The 24800-nt window shown below is 49.7% G+C and overlaps 1 protein-coding gene across 10 annotated transcripts in view; it reads right to left on the bottom strand.

Annotated features, from left to right (window-relative positions):
• The window catches only part of ATP2B2 (ATPase plasma membrane Ca2+ transporting 2), a 380690-nt gene that overhangs the window by 82638 nt on the left and 273252 nt on the right, over positions 1 to 24800 (bottom strand). For all 10 annotated transcript variants that reach the window (XM_080675183.1, XM_080675181.1, XM_080675175.1 and 7 more), the window contains 3 exons: positions 13546 to 13743; positions 6419 to 6676; positions 5298 to 5423 (listed from right to left, as the gene is read on the bottom strand). In XM_080675183.1, coding sequence (XP_080531309.1) covers positions 5298 to 5423; positions 6419 to 6676; positions 13546 to 13743 — 582 coding nt within the window. The remainder of the gene's footprint in view (positions 1 to 5297; positions 5424 to 6418; positions 6677 to 13545; positions 13744 to 24800) is intronic.

Here is a 24800-nt window from a genome sequence, read left to right on the forward strand (position 1 = left end):
GAGGCTGAAGGGGCAGGACACCTAAATGCCATACAGTGTTCTGCACTGGGTCCCAGTTGGAGAATGCTGTGGGGACAGCAGGCAAGCATGAATATGGACAGTATATTAGGTGGCAGTACTGCATTGGTGTCGAGTCTCCTGAATTGACAGCTGTGCTGTGGTTACACACGAGAATACCTTTTCTTAGGGAATAGACTGAAATGTGAAGGGGCCCAGGGCAATCACGTGCATGACGAGGAGGAGGGAGGCTCCTGAGAGAGCAGACAGGGCAGAACGGTAATAACAGTGGAATCAGAGGGAAGGGCACGTAGGCGTTCTTTGTATTGTTCTTGCAAGTTTTCTGAAAGTTTGATATTATCTTAAAATACAAAATTAAAACAAAAGAAATGGGCCCAGGTCAGAGTTTGTGCTCTAGGGCCCACCCATCTGTTGCTTGACCCACACAGGCTTTAAAAGAATAGGGATTTCTTGCCAACATTTAAACACTGGGAGGCTCTGCTTGCACAGGGAACTCAGCAGCGGCACTGAGGGGCACTTTGGTAGGCAGCAGTCGGAACCAGCTGTGCTCTGGTTTGGCGCCCCCACCCCCTTACCTGGACCCAGGGACCAGGGAGCCTGTGATTCCTGACTGTTTCCACTCTGCCTGGTCTGAAGAACCGGACATGGGCTGGGGCCTGCCTGGCCATGCTGGGGAAGGAGCTCCAGGCCTTTATGATTTCCTTTGTGCCTGGAGCACTGGGGACATCAGAGTAGATGCTGCTGAGTAATAGATGAGGATGCTGAAGTCCTTGGGGGTAGAGGTCAAAGCCAAAGCTTGATGGAGGGCTAGAACCCGAGTGTTCTGTCTCCAAACGCTGCTCTTATTCCTCACATAGCACCTCACACAGCACCATTGACAAAGGACAGTCACATCCATCTGTGCATGTGGTTTCCCTGTGGGGTAGGCAGGGGGAAGGGCCCCTACTGGCTTCCCCATTGTACAAACACAAACATGGAGGCTCCAAGAGATGAAGTGACCTGTCCAGGATCACAGGCCAGACATGGCTGGGCCAACTGACTCAGAACTGGAGTGTCCTTTGCCTTCCTCTAGGCTGACGCAGTGTGCCAGATTCCACAAGGGGGCTTCTGCACCACGAGGACCCCGCAGGCACCCCTATCCTGGTCTCTCTGTGTTCCCTGAGGGTCATCTGACCAAAAGGCCCAGCAAGGCCTCCCAGCACAGGGACAGGATCTGGGGTGTCTCATCATGCGCAAAAATGAGCATCCAAACAGCAGCTATCCAGAACTCACAGCACTGGGGAGAGAGCTATCAAGGAACCCCCCCCTGGAGGAAGCAGGCTCTTGCAGGCTGAAGGTGGGAGGAGCTGGATGGTGGAGAGAAGGTGGGCAGTCCAGAGAGTGGGCAAGGGTAGACAGTTGAGATGAAGCGAGAGAGAGGAAAGCGGATGCTTTGACACAATCTTATGAGCTGGGGTTATGGTCCCATTTTACAAGTGAGAAAATGGGGGCTCAGAAAGGCTAAGAAGCTTGTCCAGGGTCTCCCAGCCAATAAGGGGTGGAGTCGGGATTGGAACCCAAGACTATTTTGCCCCCAAGTCCAGGTTCCACCCAAGGAACGGGAAAGGGAACCAACCCAGCATGAGCATCCCCCTACCAGTGCTATGCTAGGTAGGGCTTCACCTATATCATACACCAGGACACCCCTATTGTCCTCACAGGTAAACTGAGGCTCAGAGAAGTGAAGCAACTTGCCTGAGGCCACACAGAGAGTTCAGAGCCCAGATCTGGCTCAGCCTGGCCCAACTCTGCTTCTTCTACAATGCAGCCTCTCTCCTCACTCTGGCAGGCAGTGCCTGAGCCCTAAGGTGTGCAGGGCCCAGGGGTGGAGCTGGGCATGACCTCCTGATAACCTCATGCGTGGGCTCCCGCCTGCTTGGATCTGTTTGGGTGAGAGGACCGAAATAGAAGTGGACCACCCGTGTGTCTGTCCTGGTGTCTTCTATCTGTGTACGGCCAAAGATAAAATGAGACCTATTAGATCTGATCTGGATGGGTTTTGTTCTTTATTTTATTTGAGACAGTTTGTGCAGAAAAATCTCAATCAACATTACAAGGCTGTGCCCGAATGGGACAAGCACAGAGTGAATGTCACAGGCTGACCTGTGGATCCCAGGTGGTATGAGAGTGACTGCCAGAGGTGGTGCTCAGAGCAGGCTTTGTGAAGGAGGTAAGCCCGAGCAGATGGACAGAAGTTAAATGAGCAATGTGAAAGGGAGAAAGAGGGCCATTAGGAGGAGGGAACAGCTTTCACAGAGGCAGGGAACAGGAATGGAGCCAGGTGGGTTTGAAGTAGAGGTACAGGGTGAGCAGGATGTGGTGAATCCGTGACTTTCATAGCTGGGAGGGGCACTGAATGCAGTGTCCCTTCAGTGCTTGGGCCTACTCTATACCACTCCCACCCACAGCCTGTCCAGGCCACTGCTCCCAGAAATGCTCGCCTCTCTGGTACCAGAGGTTGGAACCAGGACCACAGAGCCATGTGGCCCTAAGTTCCAATCAGTGACAGGGAACTCATTACCTTACAGGCAGCCTCTTTTGTCCTAGAATGGTTCTTCTGCAACAGAATTCTCTTCCCAGTTAGATTACTTTCTGTTGGGCCAATGATGCCACTTTCTCACTGTCTTTTCCCATGAGCCCGGGCCAAGCCACTTGCTCCTCCTTTCCCCCATGCAATTGTGTTTCTGAATGTGAGCACTGCTGCGTGCAGTCAAGCTCCATTTCCTTCCGTCTAATTCGTCTTGCACTCTGGTGATCTCTGTGGGTCCTGACTCTTGCTTTCTTTTTGCCATGCTCCCTGGGCTGGTGATCTCTGTGAACTTGATGGCACACTTTCCATATTGTGACAGGACAGAGCTCCAGGGAAGGCCACTAGAAACCAGATAACCGCAATCCAAGAATCAGCACAAACTGGCCAAAATCTCCTGGCCTCTGGCATAGCCTTCTCCATCTTGTCCACAAGGACATCGTGGGAGACCATGGCTGCTGTCTCCTGACATCCAAAGGCTCAGAGCCAAGTTGCATAGGTTGAGACTAAAGCAGTTGGTTCAACTTGAGCCTCTCATCTCTCAGTGCTCAGAGACCACCCATTCCCGAGCTGAGGACCAGTGCTGACCCCACTGTGATCCCACCAGTCTGAGCTTCACGGGGCTCTCCCAGATTCTTGTTAAGACCTGGAACACTTTTGTCTGTCCCTAGTTCCCTGTTCTTCCCCACTGAAGGCAGAGATCACTGCCAAGTCTCCAAGGGCCTAAGCTCTCTGGATGGTCTCTGGGACATCCAGTTCCCTCGGAGACATCCTACCACCCCTACCCAATTATGAGGCTTATCATTGACTAGAGGGACAGACACAACCCATCCGCTCAGGCCCAGAACCTCCCCTCAATTTCCACTGACCCAGATGACCCATCTGACGCACCTGGCCACTGCTCCCAAGAATGCTCGCCTCTCTGCTAACCAGAGGTTGGAACTAGGACCACAGGGCCATGTAGCCCTAAGTTCCAAGAGAGCATCTGAGGATTTCCATCTCTCAGTCAGACCCCCGGGCCTTTGTACTTGCTATCCCTCTGCCTATAATGCTCTTTCTTGTCATAGTTCCAGTTTTAGCTCCCATGCAATCTCCTCAGATACGCCTTCCCTGACCAGCTAAGATTCCTGTCCTTTCCTCTGGGTCTCTATTTCTTTACCATGGCAGAATTATCACTATCACTGATTTATCACTATCTGAAATTACGTTATATATTTGCTTGCTTGCTTCTTTATTGTCTGTCTCTAGGAGTCTAAGCTACAGGAGGGCAGGGACCTTGTATTTCGAGGATGACACACAATCCTTCAGACCTCGGTGCCTTTCACATGTTTGCCTCTGCTAGGAGGGCCCTTTATCCAAAACTCTGTTTGGTGGGCTGCTACCCATGCTTTAAAACCCAGCTCAATTCCACCTCCCGCTCTGTTCCCTTCTTGGCTTTTGTACACCTTCCTCACTCCTCCAGTTGTTTGCTGGTCTGCTTATTCCAGTCTATCTGGGCTGGAGGCTCCTGAAGCCAGAGGTGGGTCCCATTGCTTAGTCCAGGGTCAGGCCTAAAGTAGCTGATCAGAGGCTGCTTGATGAGCACTGCTCGACAATAAGGCCTTTTGGGTGTTCCTGCTGGAGGGAGGGTGGTCACCTGGCTGGTGCCTTACCTCTGCATGGTCTCCTTGCTTCCTGTCTTGCCCCCTGCAGCAGCCAGAGTGAGATTTTAAAAAAGTAAATGTGTTCAGTTCACTGTTTAAAACCATTCCAGATAATCCTCATCACACAAAACATTTCCAAACTCCTGACCATGCCCATGAGGCCTGACATCTGGCCCCTCCACATCTCCATCTTGTTCACAGTCCTCCAGTACAATCCTGCCATTGGGCCTTTGCACTTGCTGTTCCTTCTGCCTAGTATACTTTCCCTGGATAGTCACAAGGCCAGCTCCTGCTCATCATTCACACCTCAGCTCACACATGGCCTCCCCTGACCTCTCCAGCCACCTGCCTCCCCTTGTCCTGCTTTATTTTTGCCCCACACCTACCACCATCTGGAATTTTCCCATTGCCTATCTCTTCTCACTACACCACATAGCTCCTCAGGACTGAGGCTTTAACTACCTCATCCCTTCCTAGTTGTCTTGCACCCAGCCCTAGCTGGTTTGGCTCACTGTCTTTTCCCATGAGCCTGGGCCAAGGGTTCTAGAATCGAAGGGTCCTGGTTTCGATTCCAGTCAAGGGCATCTCGGTTGCAGGCTCCTTCCTGACCCGGGCCCTGGTCTGGGGCTTGCAGGAGGCAACCAATTGATGTGTTTCTCTCACATAGATATTTCTCTCTGTCTTCCCCTCTCTCTCCCATTCACTCTAAAAATCAATGGAAAAATATCCTCAGGTGAGGATTAAACAAAACAAAACAATTGTCACCTGACTGATTCTTTCTCATCTCTGATAAGAATGGGCTTCAACGTTTGACTTTTCAGAAAACTAAATCACTAGAAGGTAAATTACCCGAGGGCAGTCGATTCTATTCACTGTGGTATCCCTAAAGCAGTGCTGAGAGCCCATTAGGCTCAATGCATGTTTTCTGGGGAAAAGAGAGGAAGTTCTCACTTGGAGCTGAGCAGGCCAGAGATCTGAAGCCAAGGACCAAAGTCTCCAAGACCCTCCAGCCTCATGAAGGGGACAGAAACCAGCAATGGGAGTGAGCCCACTGTTGGGCTGCAGCTCACCTGACAGCAGCATGGGGTCCTTGTCCACGGACTTGCGCACCTGGTCAGACTCTCCTGTCAAGGAGCTTTCATCGATCTTGAGGTCATTGCCCTGGATGAAGAGGCCATCAGCAGGGAGAAGATCACCTGATGGGAGGAAGGTCAAGGGAGTCAGCAAGGTCTCAGGTTGCTGAAGAGGCTGGAATAGTCCCCAAAAGTTATGATTATAAGGGAAGGTTCACTATTGGGACGAGCTGCCTAGAGCTTCCAGGGTGCAGGAACCAACATGGTGCCCATCACAGGCCAATAGGCAGCTGAAGACTGGAGCTGAAGTCGATGGTACAGGCTGGGAGGGTTGAGGTTGGGTCCAAAAATCCTAGCTCAGGCAGGCATGTTCTTTAGTTTATTAAGTGCTTTCCTTGGCCTGGTGTGGTCTTGAGGCCTAGTTTTCTCAACAATTCATTCTCTGGTTTCAACTACGATTTGAGGAATTCTTTGGAAAGGGATTAGTCCATCTGGACTAGGCAGAGGAGACTCCAGGACAGTCACATTATCAGAGGAAACCAAGCCCCCGAGGGCTAAGTGAGGAGGGGTATACTCCAGTCTCGCTTCCATCTTCTGCCTCTACTTCCCCAAGGACATACTCATCTAAACTCCTTTGACACCAGCTTGCTCACTTTCTCCAAGGTAGTATCATAGGCTTAGACTGTTCACTCATCTATGTTCACTCCCCATAACACCCTCTCTGGCCCAACAACCATCCATCAATAGCCAAATCAGGGATAGGAAATGGACTTCATCCCATAAACCCATTCTGAGTATTAGTAGTCCTTGGAGTATTGTGTCGAGAAAGCTTCTGAGGTTGTATGGAGGCCCTGAGCTGTGACTGATTAGTAACGTCTACAGGTATTGAGAGTTGTGGCACATGTGCCAAGTATTTGCAATTTCTGAGTTAAATCAATTCTGAAATCTACTCCCTCCAGGAAGTAGCCTTCTACTTCCAAAGGATCGCAGAAGACATCTTGGCTTGGGATCAGCCTTCAGGGACCCACCTCCTTCCCTGGGCCAGCCTCTTTGGTCTGCTTGGCCTGTCCCATCTCTGCTCCAGCTCTAGCATGTAGCTCTGCGGTTGGGACACTTACCATATTTTATTTGGGCGATGTCCCCAACCACAATCTCGGCCACAGGAATCTGGACCACTTGGCCAGCCCGGATCACGGTGAACTTCTGCTCCTGCTCGATGCGGCTCTGCAGGCCCCGGAACTGCTTCTCTTTGCTCCAATCGTTGAAGGCCGTGACCAGGACCACACAGATGACTGAGAGGAGGATGGCAGCCCCCTCAATCCAGCCTGCCTCTGCCTCCCCTTCATCCTCAGACCCAGCCTGGGCTGTGGCACATCCTGCAGAGAATAGAAGGAAGCAAATGGTGTGGGGTCAGCTAGGCAGATGGGGCCTCGAGTGGTCTGGCTTTAAATCCCAGCTCTGTCAAACAAAAAATGTTGATAATCAGATAATCATGAATCATTTATTCAGTGCATCTAGGTGCCAAGCCCTGTGCAAAGGGCTTCACACACATTATCTCAGAGCACTTACTCTGCCCATTTCACAGATGTGGAAGCTGAGGCTTCTTAGAGAAGCCACATGACTTGTCTAAGCTACGAAGGGCAAGTGGGGAGCTAGGATATCTGACTTCAGAGCCTACTGTGGATTTCTGCCTTTGTTCTAGCTGTGAGATCTTGGGTAATGACTTCACCTCTCTGAACCTCCATTTTCTTATCTGTAAAATAGGAAGAATAGTCCTTATCTTAGGGACCACTCTGAGGGCTGGAATTTAATGAGGTGAGGTCCATAGCATCTCCAGCATAGCCCTGGTACAAAAGAGATGCCTGCTTAACAAGAAACGAGAAAAAGTGAGGATGTAACAGAATGGGGCCAATCAACATTGTACCTGCTTTAGGGTTTAAAATGTAGTTTTTCTGCTGTCCTTTCCTCCATTCTTCCAGCAACCACGAGGCAGGTCTCCAGGTTGGGGGGTAGGAACCACAGCACTGGAACTGCCCTCCGACGAGCTGGTTCTAATCCCACTGCTGTCCCTGTACTAGCCTGCGTCAATCACTGTTATTCCTGAGCTGCAGCATCCTCATCTGCAAAATGGGGTTCATTGAGACCACTTTCTGGGCTCAAGGAAAAGAAGGTGGAAGCTCTGGCCTGTGCTCAGTCACAGGAGGTTCTTACTTGGCCTTTGTTGGATTTGAGCCCCAACCACACCGTGAGGATACCCACATTCCATCTGAGCCTCAGTGTGACCTACACCTCACACCCTTGCTCTGTTGAACCTCCCAGTCTGGGCCCTCAAATTGCTTGAGGCCTGCCGGGCCCAACATGTGAAAAAGAAAATGAAAAAAAACACACACACACATTTAATGCAAAGGCCTCAGACGCAAAGGCAGGTCCTGTCCATATGGTGCCAAGTGCTAGGGCATTTCCTAGCCCTTACACACACTCTGTCTTCTGCTTCCCCACAGGATCCAGAGAGTGAGTGGTATTTCCCCCATTAACAGGTGAGGAAACTGAGACCCAGAAACTGAGGTGACACAGCCAAGGTGATTGCTGCAGCCAGGACTAGCTCAGGTCCTTTTTCCACTGGGGATGAGGGTGTGGGTAGAGAACAGCCCTTTCCATGTCTGACCATCCATTCCTGGAAAACTCAGGGTAGTTCTCTCCCCTGGGGGTTGGGCAGGCGACTGGCCTATTTGCAAGACCTGCTATATGCCAAGCACTCACTTTAATCATCAAGATGGCTGAAAAAAGGGAAGCAGTTCAGAGAGGGACAGTGACTCACCTGGGGTCACACAGCAGATCTGGAGTTTGAATCCAGACCTGGGCCTAGAATCTGACACTGGACCTGCCCTGCCCACTGTCACTGAGCCTACTATACTCTCTGCCACTTGCTGGCCTCATGTGGAAAGTAGAAAATATTGTCATAGACCGACCTATGGCCAATTGTATGGAAGTTCAATTCAATCCCAAGGAAGAGAGAACAGCAGGTTTTGTTGTTATTTTTGGTTAATCCTCACGGGAGGATATTTTTTCCCATTGATTTTTAGAGAGAGTGGAATGGAGGGGGGAGGAGGAGAGAGAGAAAGTAGAGAGAGAAAAACATTGATGTGAGAGAGACACATGGATTGGTTGCCTCTCACATGTGCCCTGATGGGGGGCAGGGATCAAACCTGCAACCCAGGCACATGCCCTTGACTGGGAATCAGACCCGTGACTCTCTGGTGCTCGGGCCAATACTCTAACCATTGGGTCACGCCGGCCAGGGCGAGAGAACAACAGGTTTTTAAAAAATATTTTTTATTGATTTTTAGAGAGGGAGGAAGGGAGAGGGAGAGAGAGAGAAAGAAACATCGATGTGAAGCCAAACATTAATTGGCTACCTCCTGCATGCCCCTTACCAGTGATTGAGCCCCAAACCTAGGCATGTGCCCTTGACTGGGAATGGAGCCAGAAACCTTTGGTGCATGGACGACACCCAACTAACTGAGCCACAATGGCCAGGACAGAACAGCAGTTTTAGGAGACCTCAGCAGGAGCATCTGGGAAAGTCAGCGGACAGAAACAACATGACAAAAAGGCCAAGTGGTACCAGAGAGTTGTGTGTTGTGTTTTTTTTTAGCTCCCAGCAGCTGGGAGGGTCCAGGCTCAGCTAGTGTGTCCAGGCTGGGATGGTATAGAATTAATGTGGATGGGCAGTGTGTGTCCCCAACTGTTTTGTACAGGCTAGGTAACAATCACATTGCTGTATAAGGTTCTCAAAGCTACCTTTTTCCTTTGGGAATTTCAAAGCTTTTCCAGTAATTTTAAACTGTTTAATTGGATCAGCCTTTGGTTGTAATGATACTCATTATCGTGTGGATAACGGACATTGGGCCAGCCCTGAGTTCAAATCCCAGCTGTACTACTTAACTGCTGTGTGCCCAGGAGCTAGCTACTGAACCGCAGTGCCTGGGTTTTCTCATCTGCAGAATGAGGGCACTGACAGGCGTTCCCTCCTAGGGGAGTGGGAGGACTCAGGGTGAGCCTTTATGTAAAGCAGCTACTGCAGTGCGCACACAGGCTCAGTTAGAGCTGCTGCTTCCTGTTGCCCAGCATTTGGCACACATTATGGCATTCCAGTCCCACAGCCGGCCTGAATGGAGCCATGAGCCCCGTGTCACAGAGGGGATCCAGCTATATTCCAGACCACGTGATGACAGGAGGAGGGGAACTAGAGTTCCCTCTACCACCATGAACGACACCAATTACCCTCCCCGCCCCCACCCCTCCCCAAAAAAGCTGGAAAACACAGGTGAACCTTGCTAAATAGAAACCCAGTATATGGAAAGGCATTCTCTTAAACTTCAGGGGAGTGATTTGAGATACAGAGCCCAGTGCTTCACTTTACAGAGCTTTTGTTATTCCCTGCCCCTGCTACATGCTCTGCATGGGGAAGGCTGTTCTTTCCCTGTTGTGTGCTTCGTTAATGTGCTCCCCCCCACACAACCCAATTAGTTATTGAAGCATTCAAGACACTTGGAAACATCCCAGGACAATGGAAAGCCTTCAGGTTCTAGAATTGGAAAGACCTGGCTTCAAGTCCAGGCTCTGCTGTGTGACCAAGAGTAAGCGACTTGGCCTCTTTAAGCCTCAGTTTGGACAGCTGTAAAGTGCGATGACCCCAGGGACTTGGTGAGACCTGGACCTAGTAAGGGCCTGGCACATGGCACACAATAAGTATTGATTCACTCCCCCTTTTCATGAGCTGCTCTCCTTGGACCGGCTTCTGGAAACCAGGCATGGCAGTTGAGTGGGATTCGCACCCCATTGCCTTGACTCCCAGTCCTGCCTGCTGCCCTTGCTGATTCAATACCAAGGAGCCCTCTGGGCCCATCAGAGCACTCACTCTGCCAGCAAAGCCCATTAGCTTTAATTTCCTTCTGACAACTGGCTGATGGTTACATCGTGCCTTGGAATGGCCAGAAAGTGGGGTCTGGATCTCTGGGTTAGGTCTTCAGCCATCGGGAGCCGCTGGACTCTGGGAACAACTCCTGCTGCCCCTGGTGCATTAGGGGGAAGAGACCAGGAACAGGAAGAAAGCAGAGAGTGAGCAGGCCTTGCCGAGATCTCCTCTGGGTCCCCTCAGACTGGGGCAGAAACGGGACCTAGAGGTTGTGACCACAGGGTCTGTGGAATCTGCAGCTGCTTCCCCTGGATCTGAGATTTTCTAAGGTGTGGCCTCATTCTGTGTGACCTCGGAGAATGCACATGGCCTCTCTGGGCCTCTCTCTGTTTGTTAACCAGTAACATTGGGAAGCTACCTCCTAGGACCTAGGTGGTTACCAAATAAAGACTCTCAAAATTGGTCAAGCCACAAACGTTTTCTAAGCACCTACTATGTGCCTGTCACTCTGCTAGCACTCTGGCACTAGGGAAACTGTCATGGGCAGGGAGTTGAGAGCACTGGGTGTGTTGATCCCAGCCCTGTCACAAATACGCTGTGTGACCTCTGACAAGTGTCTAGACCAGCCGTGGGCAAACTACGGCCCGCGGGCTGAATCCGGCCCGTTCGGCTGTTCTATCCGGCCCGCGGAGCCGAAAGAGCGGAGGGTTCTCTTGCTCTCCCCTCCGCTCCTTTACTTTGAATTTATATTAGTTCACACAAACACTCCATCCATGCTTTTGTTCCGGCCCTCCGGTCCAGTTTAAGAACCCATTGTGGCCCTTGAGTCAAAAAGTTTGCCCACCCCTGGTCTAGAGCTCTCTGAGCCAAGAACGAAAACAGGGAAGGGCTGTGGGTGCTGCAAGGCACTCTATAGCAGGGGTGGGCAAACTTTTTGACTCGAGGGCCACAATGGGTTCTTAAACTGGACCGGAGGGCCGGAACAAAAGCATGGATGGAGTGTTTGTGTGAACTAATATAAATTCAAAGTAAAGGAGCGGAGGGGAGAGCAAGAGAACCAGATAGAACAGCCGGATCCGGCCCGCGGGCCGTAGTTTGCCCACGGCTGAGCTAGAGTGTGCACAACTGCCCTCATTGACCCAGAGTATGGTCTGTACTAGTGTCTCAGCTGGAGGCATGGAAGGGCAGTGAAAAGAACCAGAAGACTTGGGTTTCAGATCCAGCCCTACTGTGTACAAGCTGTGCGGCCTTAGGCAAGTGCGTCCTCACTCTGGGCCTTGGTTTCCACCTCTTGAAGATGGAGGTGATCAGAGGCATCTGTTTGGAGGGCTCTGGAAGGCTCTCCCTGGCACACACTGGAAGCTCTATGCATGCTCCGGCTGCACCCCGTCCACTACTTGCCCTCTGAGTTCTAATCTTGCACTGAATTGGGTCACATGAGGTCACTTACTCAGCTGGCACTGCCTCAACTCCATCTCTTTCTGAATGATAGGAGCAAGGACTCAGAAGCCAGAACGTCTCTGTCTGAGTCATGGTTCTGTGCTTCCTAGCGAGTGACGGAGCAAGTCATTTCCTATTTCAGGGCCTCGGTTTCCTGGATAATAATAGCACCTACCCACAGGGTTGTTGTGAGGATCAAATGAACCTCTACTGTAAAAGCTCTCAGCTAGTGGTATTTATAAAAATAGTAAGAACAACTATTATGTTTTTGTGTTGCACCCTTAGCTCCGTTCAAGGCCTATTCAAATAGCCATGCACGATCTTCTTCAACATTTTCTATAAAACTTCTGCAAAGAATGCTGCCCATGATTCATCTCTTATGGCCTATGTGAAAGTTCATCCCAGAATTCATAATCAGGGGCATGCTATCCTCCTACAGGACTGTTTTTCCTCCTGTTGATAATCTGAGCTATGCAAATCATCCTAACTCCCTTTCTGCCTTGGCTGCCAGGAAGCTCAAAATCAAATTTATCTCCCAATCATAGTAGCAAACATAGTTTATTTGCTTCCATTCCTTTTCTGTCTGGCTTTCTATATGACCTCATATTATGAGACATGTCTTTATTATGCCTTTAAACCCTTTTTGGAGAGATGCCATGGAGAAAAAAAATCAACTTAGTAATATTATGTATAAAATTGAGGCAGTTGACCTCCACACTCAGATTGGAGGGGATTAAGGAGAAGAAGAATGGTTTTCTTGAGGCAAAATGCCACATCCTGACCTTCTAGGAAAGAGGTTGGCAAACTTTCTCTGTAAAAGGCCAGATAGTAAATATTTTAGGCCTTGTGGGCCATACATATAGTCTTTGTCGCAGCTACTTACCTCTGCCATTATAGTAGGAAAGCAGCGTAGACAATATGAAAAAGAAATGGGAGTGTTCCAATAAAACATTATTGTTACACAATGAAGTAGGAATTTCATGTAAAAGCCACATGTTACAAAATAATATTATTTTCACTTTTTCAACCATTTGAAAATGTAAAAACCAATCTTAGTTCATGGGCCATACAAAAACAGGAAAGTGAGCCAGGTTTGGCTTGTGGGCTATCGTTTGTAATCCGTGTTCTAGAATATTCAGTGCATGATTTTTTTTTCATAGTTGCATGCCTCAAGCAATGAGTGACTTGGGGTTCTGAGGAGAAGCCCAGCTTTGGAGCTGAAGGAGGGTCCTTCAGAGGATCGAGTACCCAGAGGGCAGGGGACCTGAGAGGAATCTCTGTGAATGGGCTGAAGCACTGTCAAATCAAAAAGTGTGAATGCAGCCCACCAGGTAAGCAATTTGGGGGCTTTGTCATCAGATGTGAGAGTGGGGAGCTCTCAGAGAGCAGTCACTTCCGGAGCCACCCTCACTTGGATTCCATCCAATAAAACCAGACTCTCTCAGAGAGGGACCTGGCAGCAGTTTTTCTAAGCTCCACTACAAAACCTAAGGACTCTTAATTAGCTGGGTGACCTTGAGCAAGTTAACGAACTTCTCTGTGCCTTGGTTCCATGTCTTTAAAATGGGCAGAATCATGCACTACCTTATGGGGGCTGTTAGGAGGACATTTCAGCACAGATCTTGGCATGCTGTAAGTGCTCAATAAATGATCATTATAATTATTACTATTGTTGGTCCAGCCCTTGCATTTCACACTTGGGAACACTAGGGGCAGGGCTCTGAGCCTGGGTTTTGGCTCGGCCACTGATTGGCTGGGGGTGAGACCCAGCCCCTTGGGTCTTGGCTTCTTCACCTGGAAGGAGTAGTGCCTGTTAGCAGGGAATGCCCTCTGGTGTGGCTGGGCACACATGTTGCAGGGAGGGGAGCAGGGGTCCCCCTGCCTTACCTTCTTGGCTCTCGCCAGGTGGGTGGTAGAAGGAGAGCCCCAGGGAGATGATGGCCGCGATTTCCAGGATGATCAGTGTCACATCTTGCAGCGCTTCCCACACGAGCTGCAGGAAGGTTTTTGGCTTCTTTGGAGGTATAAAGTTTTGTCCAAAAATCTGCTTTCTCTTTTCTAGATCTGGAGCTGTGCCTGGCAAACCTGTGGACAGAGTACATAGAGGTTGGCCTGGAGGGCCCAGGAGAGACACACACGTACCCGGAATTGTCCCAAGTGGGTCTGGCCACATGGCAAAGAACAGAGAGAGGGAAAAACAAAGCAGGAAACTTGCAGGCACCAGCCTAGAGCCCAGCACTCCCCAGAACCTGTGAATGTGACCTTATTTGGGAGAATGGTCTTTGCGGATAAAACTAAGGGTTTTGAGATGACATCACCCTGGATTATCCAGATAGGCCCTAACCCAATGACAGGTGTCCTTGTAAGAGACAGAAGAGAAGACACAGACACAGAGGGAAGAAAGCCATGTGGAGATGGAGTGGAGATTGTAGTGATGCAGCCACAAGCCAAGGAAAGCCCAGAGCCAACAGAAGCTGGAAGAGTCAAGGAATGGAATGTAACCTGGAACTTTTGGAAGGAGCATGACCCTGCCGACACCTTGACTTCAGACTTTTGGCCTCCAGAACAGTGGGAGAACCCATTTCCCTTATTCAAAGACACTGGTTTATGGTCATTTCTTACAGGAAGTGAATACCCAGCATCATGCCCACCTTGCACCCGCACCCTTGCTCCTGCTTTGCACCTGCCTGCCCTGTTGAACACAGACTAGGAAGCTCCTGCCTGGGTTAGAATCCCAGGCTGTGTGGGAGGGTGAGCGTACCTAACCCATGGGTGCTTGTGAGCGTCTCATGAGATAATTCATGCAGTCATTGAGTGTTTGCTGAGCACCTACTATGTGCCTGGCACTGTTCTGGACACTGGGATAGAATGGCAAAAAGGACAGACAGAGTGCCTGCCCCGAAGAGCTGACCCCCGAAGGACACACATGACATGCTAGAGTGGTGCTTGGAGGGGAGGGGTGGATGCTCAACTGGGTGGATGGCCCCACCTTCCCTCAGGTGCATTTGTGCCTTAGAAGAGGAGCCTGGAACAGAAACCTCTCACAGTGGAAATTCAGGGGTGGGACAGACAAAGGCAGATCCAGTGGGAGGGGCCAGCGTCTCTGTTTACTGGGCTCTTTGAAGGCAAGTGCTTCCCCTTGCTTCTTTCTTTCCTTTGCTGCTATCCTGTGTCACCCAAGTCACTGTTGCCATTTCATTTTTCCCTATCCAGTGCCCTGGCACACTTCCTGCCTTGCTCATGCTGTACAGTGAGCTAGAAAGAGCCTTTCTTCCCATCTACACTGGCGAGCCCCTTCTCAGGGCCCTCTGCTGAGAAGACCGCCCCTCTACCCCGGGCAGACCGCATCTCCCTGCCATCACCTAGCATGGCCTTGACCACAGCAGGGCTTACCTGTGTTCCAACTCGTGTACAACCTGTGCCTTGTTGAAGAGACCAGTCTGATTCTTCCAGGGCCTGCACTCGAGGTCACCAACCACCTTAGATTCCTCCCACCCACTGGACACAGGTGACATGCTCGAGTATTATGAGCCTGCCCTGAGGTGTCATCATGGAAAACGCAGCATGAATGGTCCCCTGCAGCAGAGCAATGTCAGTCCTGTCCCTGAGGCCAGCCAAACCCCAGCTCACCTGTGATTTAATGAAGACAGCTGAGGGATGGAAAGGGGTAGGGGGAGGCGGTGGGGGGAGGGGGAGGGGACAGACCTCATCAGACCTCTGGCCTCAGTCAACTTGTGAGAAGTGGGGATCCAGAGGGATCTCTAGAACAGTACCATTATTAGAATGTTGGGGTCAGAGCGATGGAACATTCTGCTGTTACAGTTAAGGGAGCATGTGGTCTAATGTCACATTGGTAGGGGATTCTAACAACCTGCCATTTGTTGGCTCATTCATCCATTTGTTCATTCAGTGCATGTTTCTTGAACCTCTACTGTGGGTGCAATCTGGTGCCAGTGCTGGGGAGAGTGAAGTAAAGAAAGCTCAGTGGTCCTGGGTGTCCAGCAGTCTGTGGCTCAGGGATACAGGGAGATGGGTATGTCCCTGTCTGGGGTTTAGGTGCTGAGCCTCCTCTGATGCTGACAATGAGACCTCCATTGGGAGCCTCCAAGAGCCAGACTGGCTGAGACCCTCTGGGATAGGCCGGGGATGGCTCTTGCATCCAGCTTGCCTATTAGTGGGGATAAGCTCTGGATAGCCAATGTCCTGCCTGTGCACTGAGAATGAGGGATCTCAGAGCTGGGTTATGCCCATTTTATAGATGGGGAGACTGGGGCCTTCATGAGACCAAGCTGCTGCCTTGGGGCTGAGAACCTAGTCCAGCCTTGTTCTAATCACACATGACGTAGAGTGATTCTAGAAACTGCAGGCAGGTTCCTTGTTTTTCCTCCTTTGCCTAATTCTATCCACAGCCAATGTCTGCAATTCTTTCACGGGCTTCATTTCTTTAACTAAAAGCTCTAGTTCCTTTAGATTTCCTGAGAGGCAAAAGCCATCACCAGTTCTGGATACCATGGACTGAAGGAGTTTCAGGCTTTCTCCTGGGAGTGGGTTTTGAGCAACGGAAGAAGGGAGAATTCAAGAGCGTGGGTAGGCCTCTGAGGAAGGGAGGGGGCTATGACCAGTCAACATTGGCCTATTGTAGCAGTTTGCTATGCCTTTGGCCACCCAATTCCTTTCTCTGAGACTCAGTTTCCCCATCTTGACAAGAGGGGAGTTCAATAGAAGGATCCAGGGTTCCAAGGTCTGCAGGCTCTGAAGTGGTCCTGCTGGGGTCTGTTGGTATTTTGGGGTTCCTCATAAGGCTTGGTGTAAATAAAGAGCTTCACTAAGAAGTTTGGTAGGGGTGTGGCCAGCCCATCTCCTGGGCCCCTCCTGAATGACTCAGAGAGAGGTGAGTTGCTGAATCTTCTGAGGGTCTGTGATTCAAATGTTCTGGAGTCTACAGTGTGACTAGTTGAAAATGTGGGTGTTCTCTAGTTCAGGGAATCTGGCCATGGCCCAGGGGTTCTGCCACACTGGGGATTCACAGGCCTGACATTGAGATGCTGGGTCCTGGGACAGGGCAGAGGCCAGGGGTTGCAAATTCGAATAGCTGTGAGGGCCAAGTAAGCTTTATGAATGAGTGAAGTAGATGGGTGGGAGACAACAGAGAGTGGTGGGGACTGGGACAAAGAGAAGAATCTCAGCTCTTCTAAAGAGAGCAGTTATTTCTCAGCTCCTGTGGGAGAATGTGGGCCCAGTGTAGAAGATCTTCTAATCTAAAATAATCTGGACACCTGGAATTTGATGTAAAATCTTCCCAGTAAAATCATTCCTGGGCCAAATACAACACATCCGTAGCTGAATTTGGCCCCGGGATTGCTAGTTTGAGACCCCAAGGTTGGGAAAGGGGAGAAGGCTGGAAGGGGGAGGGGATAGAGCAGAACAGCCTCTCTGTCGCTTCCTCTTCTCTCCTGAGTTGCTCCCTCCCCAGCATCAGGCCCTGCCCTGCTCCTCACAAGCTTCTGTGAGCCCCTCTGTTTTTCAGAAATAACAGCTCACAGAATAAAAATATTTGTGTGTTCTGCTAGGGCTGTTTCTGTGGTAGAAATTGTTAGGCAGTTTTCACAACAACAAACACCCCAGTATGCAAATCCAAGATGGGAACCTTAAGTGTTGAGGCTCATGTGGGGTAGCTGAAAGGGCAGTTGGTGGCTATGACCTCTCACTCACCTCTCTTTCTCAGGGGAAGGTAGGCTGAGCTGTAGCTTGGGATACCAATCCCCTGCTGTTGCCCACATTTTACAGATGGGGAAACTGAGGCACTAAGGGTCACTTACCCAGAGTCACTCAGAACAGGGATTTGAACCCATGCCATCTGAGTCCAAACCCTACCCCGGAGTGGAATCGCATAGTCCCCCTGCCTTCTGGCTGAAAAGGAACATGCCTAGTTTGGGGAGCAGAAATAACCAAGGCTGGTGTGAGAGATGAATGGTGTAGGAGATTCAAGTTAGATTAGAGAGCATCTCACCATTTAGCATATTAAAAATTAATACACGGTGTCAAATATACTAGAAAAAACCAGCCAGGCACTGAAAATTCAGAAACTACAAATGCCTAGGAATTGATATCGGACGCTGTGTGGGGTTGTGGGTTTTCAACGTGAGTTTCTTTTTGTGCAAGAGGTAGAGGTTTGTGGATGAACTTGGGCCAGTTGCTTCAGAGACTCAGTTTTGTCATCAATAAAATGGGAGCAAATTAACTCCTAGACTGTGGTGAGCTATTCAGAGGGGAATGTGAGTGAATGCTCTCTAAACTGCAAAGATGCAGTAAGTGCCTTCACAATAAAAAATATTCCAGCACCTGGAGTCAGAACTTGTGTGTTCTATTTGTTACATAAAAGGAGAAAGCCAAGTGCAGAGTGTGGGGGACTTCAGTTGTAAAGGAATTATTTGTTGTAATGGCTGCTGGCTGTCATTGGATATTTGAGGAATCCTTGTCCCAGAGTTCATCTCTATCCAGCTGACCTAGACATAAACGGTATTTCCCTCCCCCCGCCCCCAGCCTTTAAGCCTTTGCCTCTGCCAGTTCCCCAATTTCTCTGCTTGGAAGGCCATCCTTTCTTTTCTTAGCCATTTTGGATCCAGCCTTGAGTGCTACAAATGGTAGCCTCAGGCCACCAGAGGGGTTTTGTTTGGTTGGCACTATGCTTTAAACAAATGGAAATTTGTCACAAACATTAAAAACTCAGGCTATTCCACATAAACATCCCGACATCTGGCTCCAACGCAGGCGCACAGACCTCAGGGAGCTGGGAATTGTGAAAGTTCTCTGACCTGAACACTGATCCTGCCTTGGCTCTGGGGACATGTTTCCAGTTAAGGAAAGCTCGGGGCGACACTGAGTGCCGGCTTAAGTTCTTTTGGGGGCAGAGGGAGGCAGAGGGTTCTTCCTAATAGGCGAGCTGAAGGTGGATAGGGAAGAAGGAAAGGGAGAGTGCATGCAGACGCTGGACTACTGGCCATGGGTGTCCTGGCATTAGATAGAGGGCCCCAGTGCTCAGGAGCCTCTTACTTAAGGAAGCCCGAGTTCCTCCTTCTCCTCCCCCTCTATTCAGCCCCTCTCAAGGTAGAGAAAGTAGTTAGGGTTGTATTGGATGGTATGCATCTGATCATCACTTGCTCATTTAAACAATCAACAAATATTTATTGAGCACCTACTATGAGCCTAACATTGCTCTGTATGTTGGGGATACAGCAGTGAGGAGACTGGCTGCCAGGAAGGGTTTCCTGTAGGAAGTGTAATTGGGTGAGCTTAGAAGAAGAAGTGGGGGTTAATCAGGTGAAAGGATGTGGGTGGGGAAGAGGGGGTCTTCAAAGGCCTAAGAAACCTTAAAGGGCTTGGGTAAAGCGAATGTGGCTGGAGCTTCCCTGGTTTGCCCCTCAGGAGAGGGGACAGATGGTCTCCACAGACAAGGACACGTGTATTGTGTGCCACAAAGGGTCATCATTATGCAGGCCTTGTGGTGAGGGTGAAGGGTGATCTAATGGAGATTCTGGCTCATGGAACTCAACTTATTGCCCTCTTCCCCTTGCCTGTCTGGTAGCTCAGCACTGAATTTGCAGCTCCCTGCTTGGAGCTGTACTGTAGTGGCATGTGCTATGCCTGTGAATCATCATCTTATTTTTCCTTTCTCCCCTTTGTCTGAATTTCCTCACTTAAGTCATATAAAATCTTTCTGTATGAAACAAACTTTCATAAACTGCTTTAGAGGTAGGACATGCATAATTAGTCAGAATTTTTAAAAAGCTACTGAGGTAAGTAAAGGCACAGGTGCTGGGTTAGAGGTGAGAGTGTCAGGATAAAGGGGCATGATGAGAGAATGGGGACATAGATATGACTTACTTTCTGCCCTGTTTACTGGAGACAGGGCATTGTTCTTTCTGTGTATGGGGCACCAAAACAAAGCACCTCATGCCAACAGGCTGGGATAAAAATAGGGGCCTCTGGCCCTGACCGGTTTGGCTCAGTGGATAGAGCATCGGCCTGCGGACTCAAGGGTTCCAGGTTCGATTCTGGTCAAGGGCATGTACCTTGGTTGCGGGCACATCCCCAGTAGGGAGTGTGCAGGAGGCAGCTGATCGATGTTTCTCTCTCATCGATGTTTCTGACTCTCTATCCCTCTCCCTTCCTCTCTGTAAAAAATCAATAAAATATATTAAACAATATATTAAAAAAAAAATAGGGGCCTCTGGCTATTGGTGGAGGGGCCGGGGGGGGGGGGGGTGCTCAGGGTGAGTTTTCTAGGCCATCCAGATGACTCCTGATCTCTCCTCCCCTACTCTGTGGCCCCCTGAAGCTGAGCATCCTTCTTTCCAGCAAAGGGACCCTGGAGAATTTTTTCAATCCCCAGTGGGAGCCGGAATGAACTTTGCCCACTGAAGCTGTTTGATATTGGGAGGCGTTGTGTGGCTGAGTGGACCTGTCCACTGCCTGAGCAAATGATTTCAAGTAAAAAGTAAGCACAGTAATCATGTCCCTCAGACTCTCCACACGCTGCTGGATGCTACTGTGAAAACCAACTGCTCCCTCAGAGGCCAGGGGCAGGAGGCCACGGCTGCAGAGGCCACAGCTGCAGAGGCAGAGGCGAGGGGAAGGTAGAAGTGAGCTGAGGGCAGGCTGTTTCCAGAGGTGGGGTGAGTAGGAACCAGGCCCTTATTTAAAAAAAACAAAAACATATATATATATATATATATATATATATATATATATATATATATAGAGAGAGAGAGAGAGAGAGAGAGAGAGAGAGAGAGAGAGAGAGAGATTGATTTCAGAGAGGAAGGGAGAGGGTGAGAGAGAGATAGAAACATCAATGATGAGAGACAATCATTGATCGGCTGCCTCAATGCCACCCCCTACTGGGGATCGAGCCTGCAACCTGGGCACGTGCCCTGACTGGAATTGGACTGGAATCGAACTGTGACCTCCCGGTTCCTAGATCGACACACAACCACTGAGCCACACCAGCTGGGCCAGGCCCTTATTTCTAATGACTTCAGAACTGGGTTCAAATCCCAGATGCTCTTTGGTTCAGAGTTGGTGCTTTGTGCAAATCATTTTCCACTCTAAGCCTCAGTTTCCACTTCTGTGAAATGGGATAAAAGTACAAGAGTCTTGCAGGATTGACGAAAGATCAGGAATATGCTAAGGCTTAAAGGCTGGCACAGTTGACCCTCATAAATGATAGATGCACTTGTTACTACTAACTACCACCACTCCTACTAACTACTACACTACCACTAACTACCTCACTACCACTAACTAGCACACTACCACTCCTTCTGTTACTCTGGGCCTGGAAGGTGGCACCCAGATATTTCTGAAAGAATGGGGACATAAAATATGACTTACTTTCTACCCTGTCTTAGATATATCAGAACCCACCATCCCAGCCACAACACACCTCTACTTTGGTCCTGAGACCTCATTTAGATGCATTTTTACTTGTTGTGTGACCTTGAGTACATCACTCACTCTCTCTGGGGTGGAGGGGCCTTAAGCTATCTTACTTGAGGATCAAACAGAACCAAGGCTCTGACAGAGCTTTGTGAACTGTAAAACCCTCTTCTTCTATTGTGATCACCCCATTATGCAGGTGTGTACACTGAGGCATAGGGTCATACTGTTGGGAAGGCAACTGAGTCAGGCCTCTTGTCACAGAGCTCAGTGCTCACATCTGCTCCGCTCCAGTCTGATCTGGCCAAAGGTGGGCTGTGTCTGCTCAGAACAAATGCCCTACAGTGACCTTCCCTGATTAAGCCGACATGAGTCATTAATTCATACCAGCCTGATCCTGTCACTCTGGGGAGCTTAGGACATTTCAGATTAAAGAACTTCGAATGCTTTCCCATGAAAACCGGAGGTGGTTTCATGGCCCTGCTGCATGCATTTAAAAAACAGAACCAAGATTCCAATAAGGTGGTGCCCGTGAGGCCCCCCAGAAGGCAGATGTGTGATGGAGTACTTGGGAGAGGCTGTCTGTGGTATGCACACACCTGGGGTGTGGCTGTGTGTCCGTGCTCAGGTCTGGACACATGAAGGTATGTGGCATGGGGCTGTATGTGGGAGGAGGAGTTGATGTGTGTGTACCCTGTCAGAGGCCAGGGAGAATGGGCAGTTTACAAAAGCATCGTTGCCGGCGAGTTTGGGAAATTCACAATGTTCAAGACAAAACAATGAATGGGAGAAGAAACAAGTCTGAGAGTTTCTACTTCCCAGCTGTGTGACCTTGGGCAGATGACTTTCCCTCTCTGGGCCTTAGCTTTCTCACATGCAACTTGGGACTAGTGATAGCACATACCTCATAGAGTCAGTGGGAGGAGGAAGCACATCTGATGTGCAGGAGCTGACACCTGGCACATGGTAAGAGCTTGATAAGTATCAGCTGTTTGTTACTCTGATTACCACCCCCCAACCCTCCCCCACTTGCTCCTGACTTTACTGTACATTAGAATCACCAGGGCATTTAAAAAATATTAATGTCTGGGCTCCAAAACTAGAAATTCCCATGAAATTGAGCTGGGGTGAGACGTGGGCTTGGGAGTCTTAAGAGCTTCCCAGGGACACACAGCCAGGATCTAAGACTTTGTGGTTCCCAGAACAGCAGCTTCAGCATTACCTGAACACAGGCTAGAAATAACAAATTATCAGCACACCTAGACTTCCTGCCTTGGATCTTCTGGAGGTGGGGCCCAGGCTTGTACATTGGGACAGCTCTCCCCTGGGGACAGGAATGCAGGCTCCGGTTGAAGAACCACTGCCTTGTGGGAGAGGGAGGGAGGGAACTAACCTGACAGGGGTTTTGAGCCACACCAACAACGCTGGCACATGGGGTACTGCTGCAGGCCCGAGAGGATAGCAGCTTGTTTAGTACACACAGTGGGTGGGGGACAGAGCCTGGGTCTACCTTTTTCTTCCTTCTGCAGGGCTTGCCAGCTCCCACAGGGCCTGTTTCCCTTCCTGAAAGCTGCCTACAGCCAGGCTCACAATCTACCTTGAGGCAGCAGAGGAGGGAACAGTGCTGTGGTTTGAAAAGCTGACAAACCCAGACTTGAGGCCACAGGGGATGTGGGGATGATATTCAGACCTGTCTTCCGCCAGCTGAAAAGGTCTGGAGAAAGAGAAACTAGTAATAAGGTGGGAGATAAAGGAAACCAGTAGAGATCAGGCAGTGTGGTGTTAGGAGCGCACACTCAAGGTTGCTCTGACAGTATCCCTGACCTGCTCTACACCCCATTCATTGCTGCATCTAACTCCTGGGCTCACGATAGCTTCTCTGAGGTTGTCCCAAGAACTCTCCTTGCCTTACTCTCAGCCTGGCTGTGTTTATCCCACTTTTCTGCCAAGTAACATGCCTCATAAGATACCTGGCATTTTTCTGCCTGTCTTGGTTCAGTTGGCTCCTAAACCAAGACACTCACCCCTCTCCTCTGTTGAGATATTTAGTCTTCTGAGACCCAGAAGAAAATTTACCACCATCTCCTGAAAGCCTTCCTTGATTTACCCAGCAAGAACAACCCATCCTGCCTGGTTTGTGTGCTCAGTGGTTGAGCATTGACCTATGAATCAGGAGGTCACAGTTCGATTCCCAGTCAGGGCACATGCCTGGGATGCAGTAGGGGGCATGCAGGAGGCAGCCAATCAATGATTCTCAGCATTGATGTTTCTATCACTCTCACCCTCTCCCTTCCTCTCTGAAATCAATAAAAATATATTTAAAAAAAAAAAAGAAAAAGAACAACCCAACCTTCTTGTCCTTCCCTGGTAGCATTTGTCACTCAGGTCACTCATTCACTAGCATCTTTCCTGTGCCAAGTTTTGGCTCTGGGGGTCAAATACTGACTGAGACCTACCCTTTGCTGCGACTATCTTCTGGATGCTAATTTCATTCCCTAGAGGAGGCTGTTTGTGCCAGCACACAGTAGGCCCTCAGGAAAACCCACCTCCTTCCCTCCCTCCCTTCCTCCCTCCCTCCCTCCCTCCCTCCCTCCCTCCCTCACTCCCTCTCCTGCCTCACTGGGGAGCAGACATAGAGATGTGGGTGCTGAGGCCACCCAGAGGTGCCTGTACACCTGGGTGGCCACGTGCCACCTGTAAGAGCCAGTTAACAAACATGGCTCAACAATTTTGCTGTGGGAGAAGAGCACAGTGTAACTTCCCTGTGGTTTGCGTCTGACTGGGCAGTTGCTCTAAGTTCAGAACAAATCTGATGGCTATTGTCCAGCAGGCACGGTGGGTATGTGTCAGCGCCTGGAGTTTACAATCATATCACGGTGTTGATGGTTCCAGATGGGCAGGGTCAGGGGTGTCTCTCTGATATGTCACAGCCCCAGGGGACTTTTCTATGGATCCATTATGAGTGATCACATGTAGGTAGCGTTATTGGTTCACTTGCTCACATACAAAACCGGTATCTAGCTATGCACAGGTGCACGCAGATGCAGCACACAGCTGTGGATACAGCATTTGACCATTGGCATGAATGTGCCTGGCCACAGCACGGGCTGGTTTTTCTGTAAACGTGTGGATGTGGTGTCCACTAGTTTATGTGCACATGGACATGGCACAGAATGAAACCAGTTGCTCGTAAGCATTCCAGACACTGTCCCTCTAACCATCTTGACACATATGTAGGCACAAATTTCCCCACTGATTTAAACGCATCACTTGTCTTTTCCCCAAGTCAGACTGAATTTCCACCCCAGTTTCCACTGTAGGAATTCTTAGACCCACAAAACCTCTTTGCTCATGGCTCCAGAATTTTAATGTGGGCAGGGAAGTGTGTATGGAGGGCATGTGGGAGCCGGTGGTGGGGACCTGGTTGAAAGGTGGGTGGCCAGGGGTTCATCTTGAAGCAATGAAAATATCAGTTATCTGTACCAAAGAATGGGGGTGTCCAATGGAGCTGGGGGCCCTGAATAGGTTTTCCAGATAAAATACAGGACGTCCAGTTAACTTTGAATTCCAGATAAACAGTAAACAACTTTTAGTATAAGCTGTGTCCCATGTAATATTGGGGACATAGTAGTAATAAAAACGTTATTTTTTATCTGAAATTCAAATTTAACTGGATATCCTGTATTTTTCTTTGTTATATCTGA

Source organism: Plecotus auritus (genome assembly GCF_963455305.1).
Source record: "Plecotus auritus genome assembly, chromosome: 6".
Lineage (NCBI taxonomy): Eukaryota > Metazoa > Chordata > Mammalia > Chiroptera > Vespertilionidae > Plecotus > Plecotus auritus.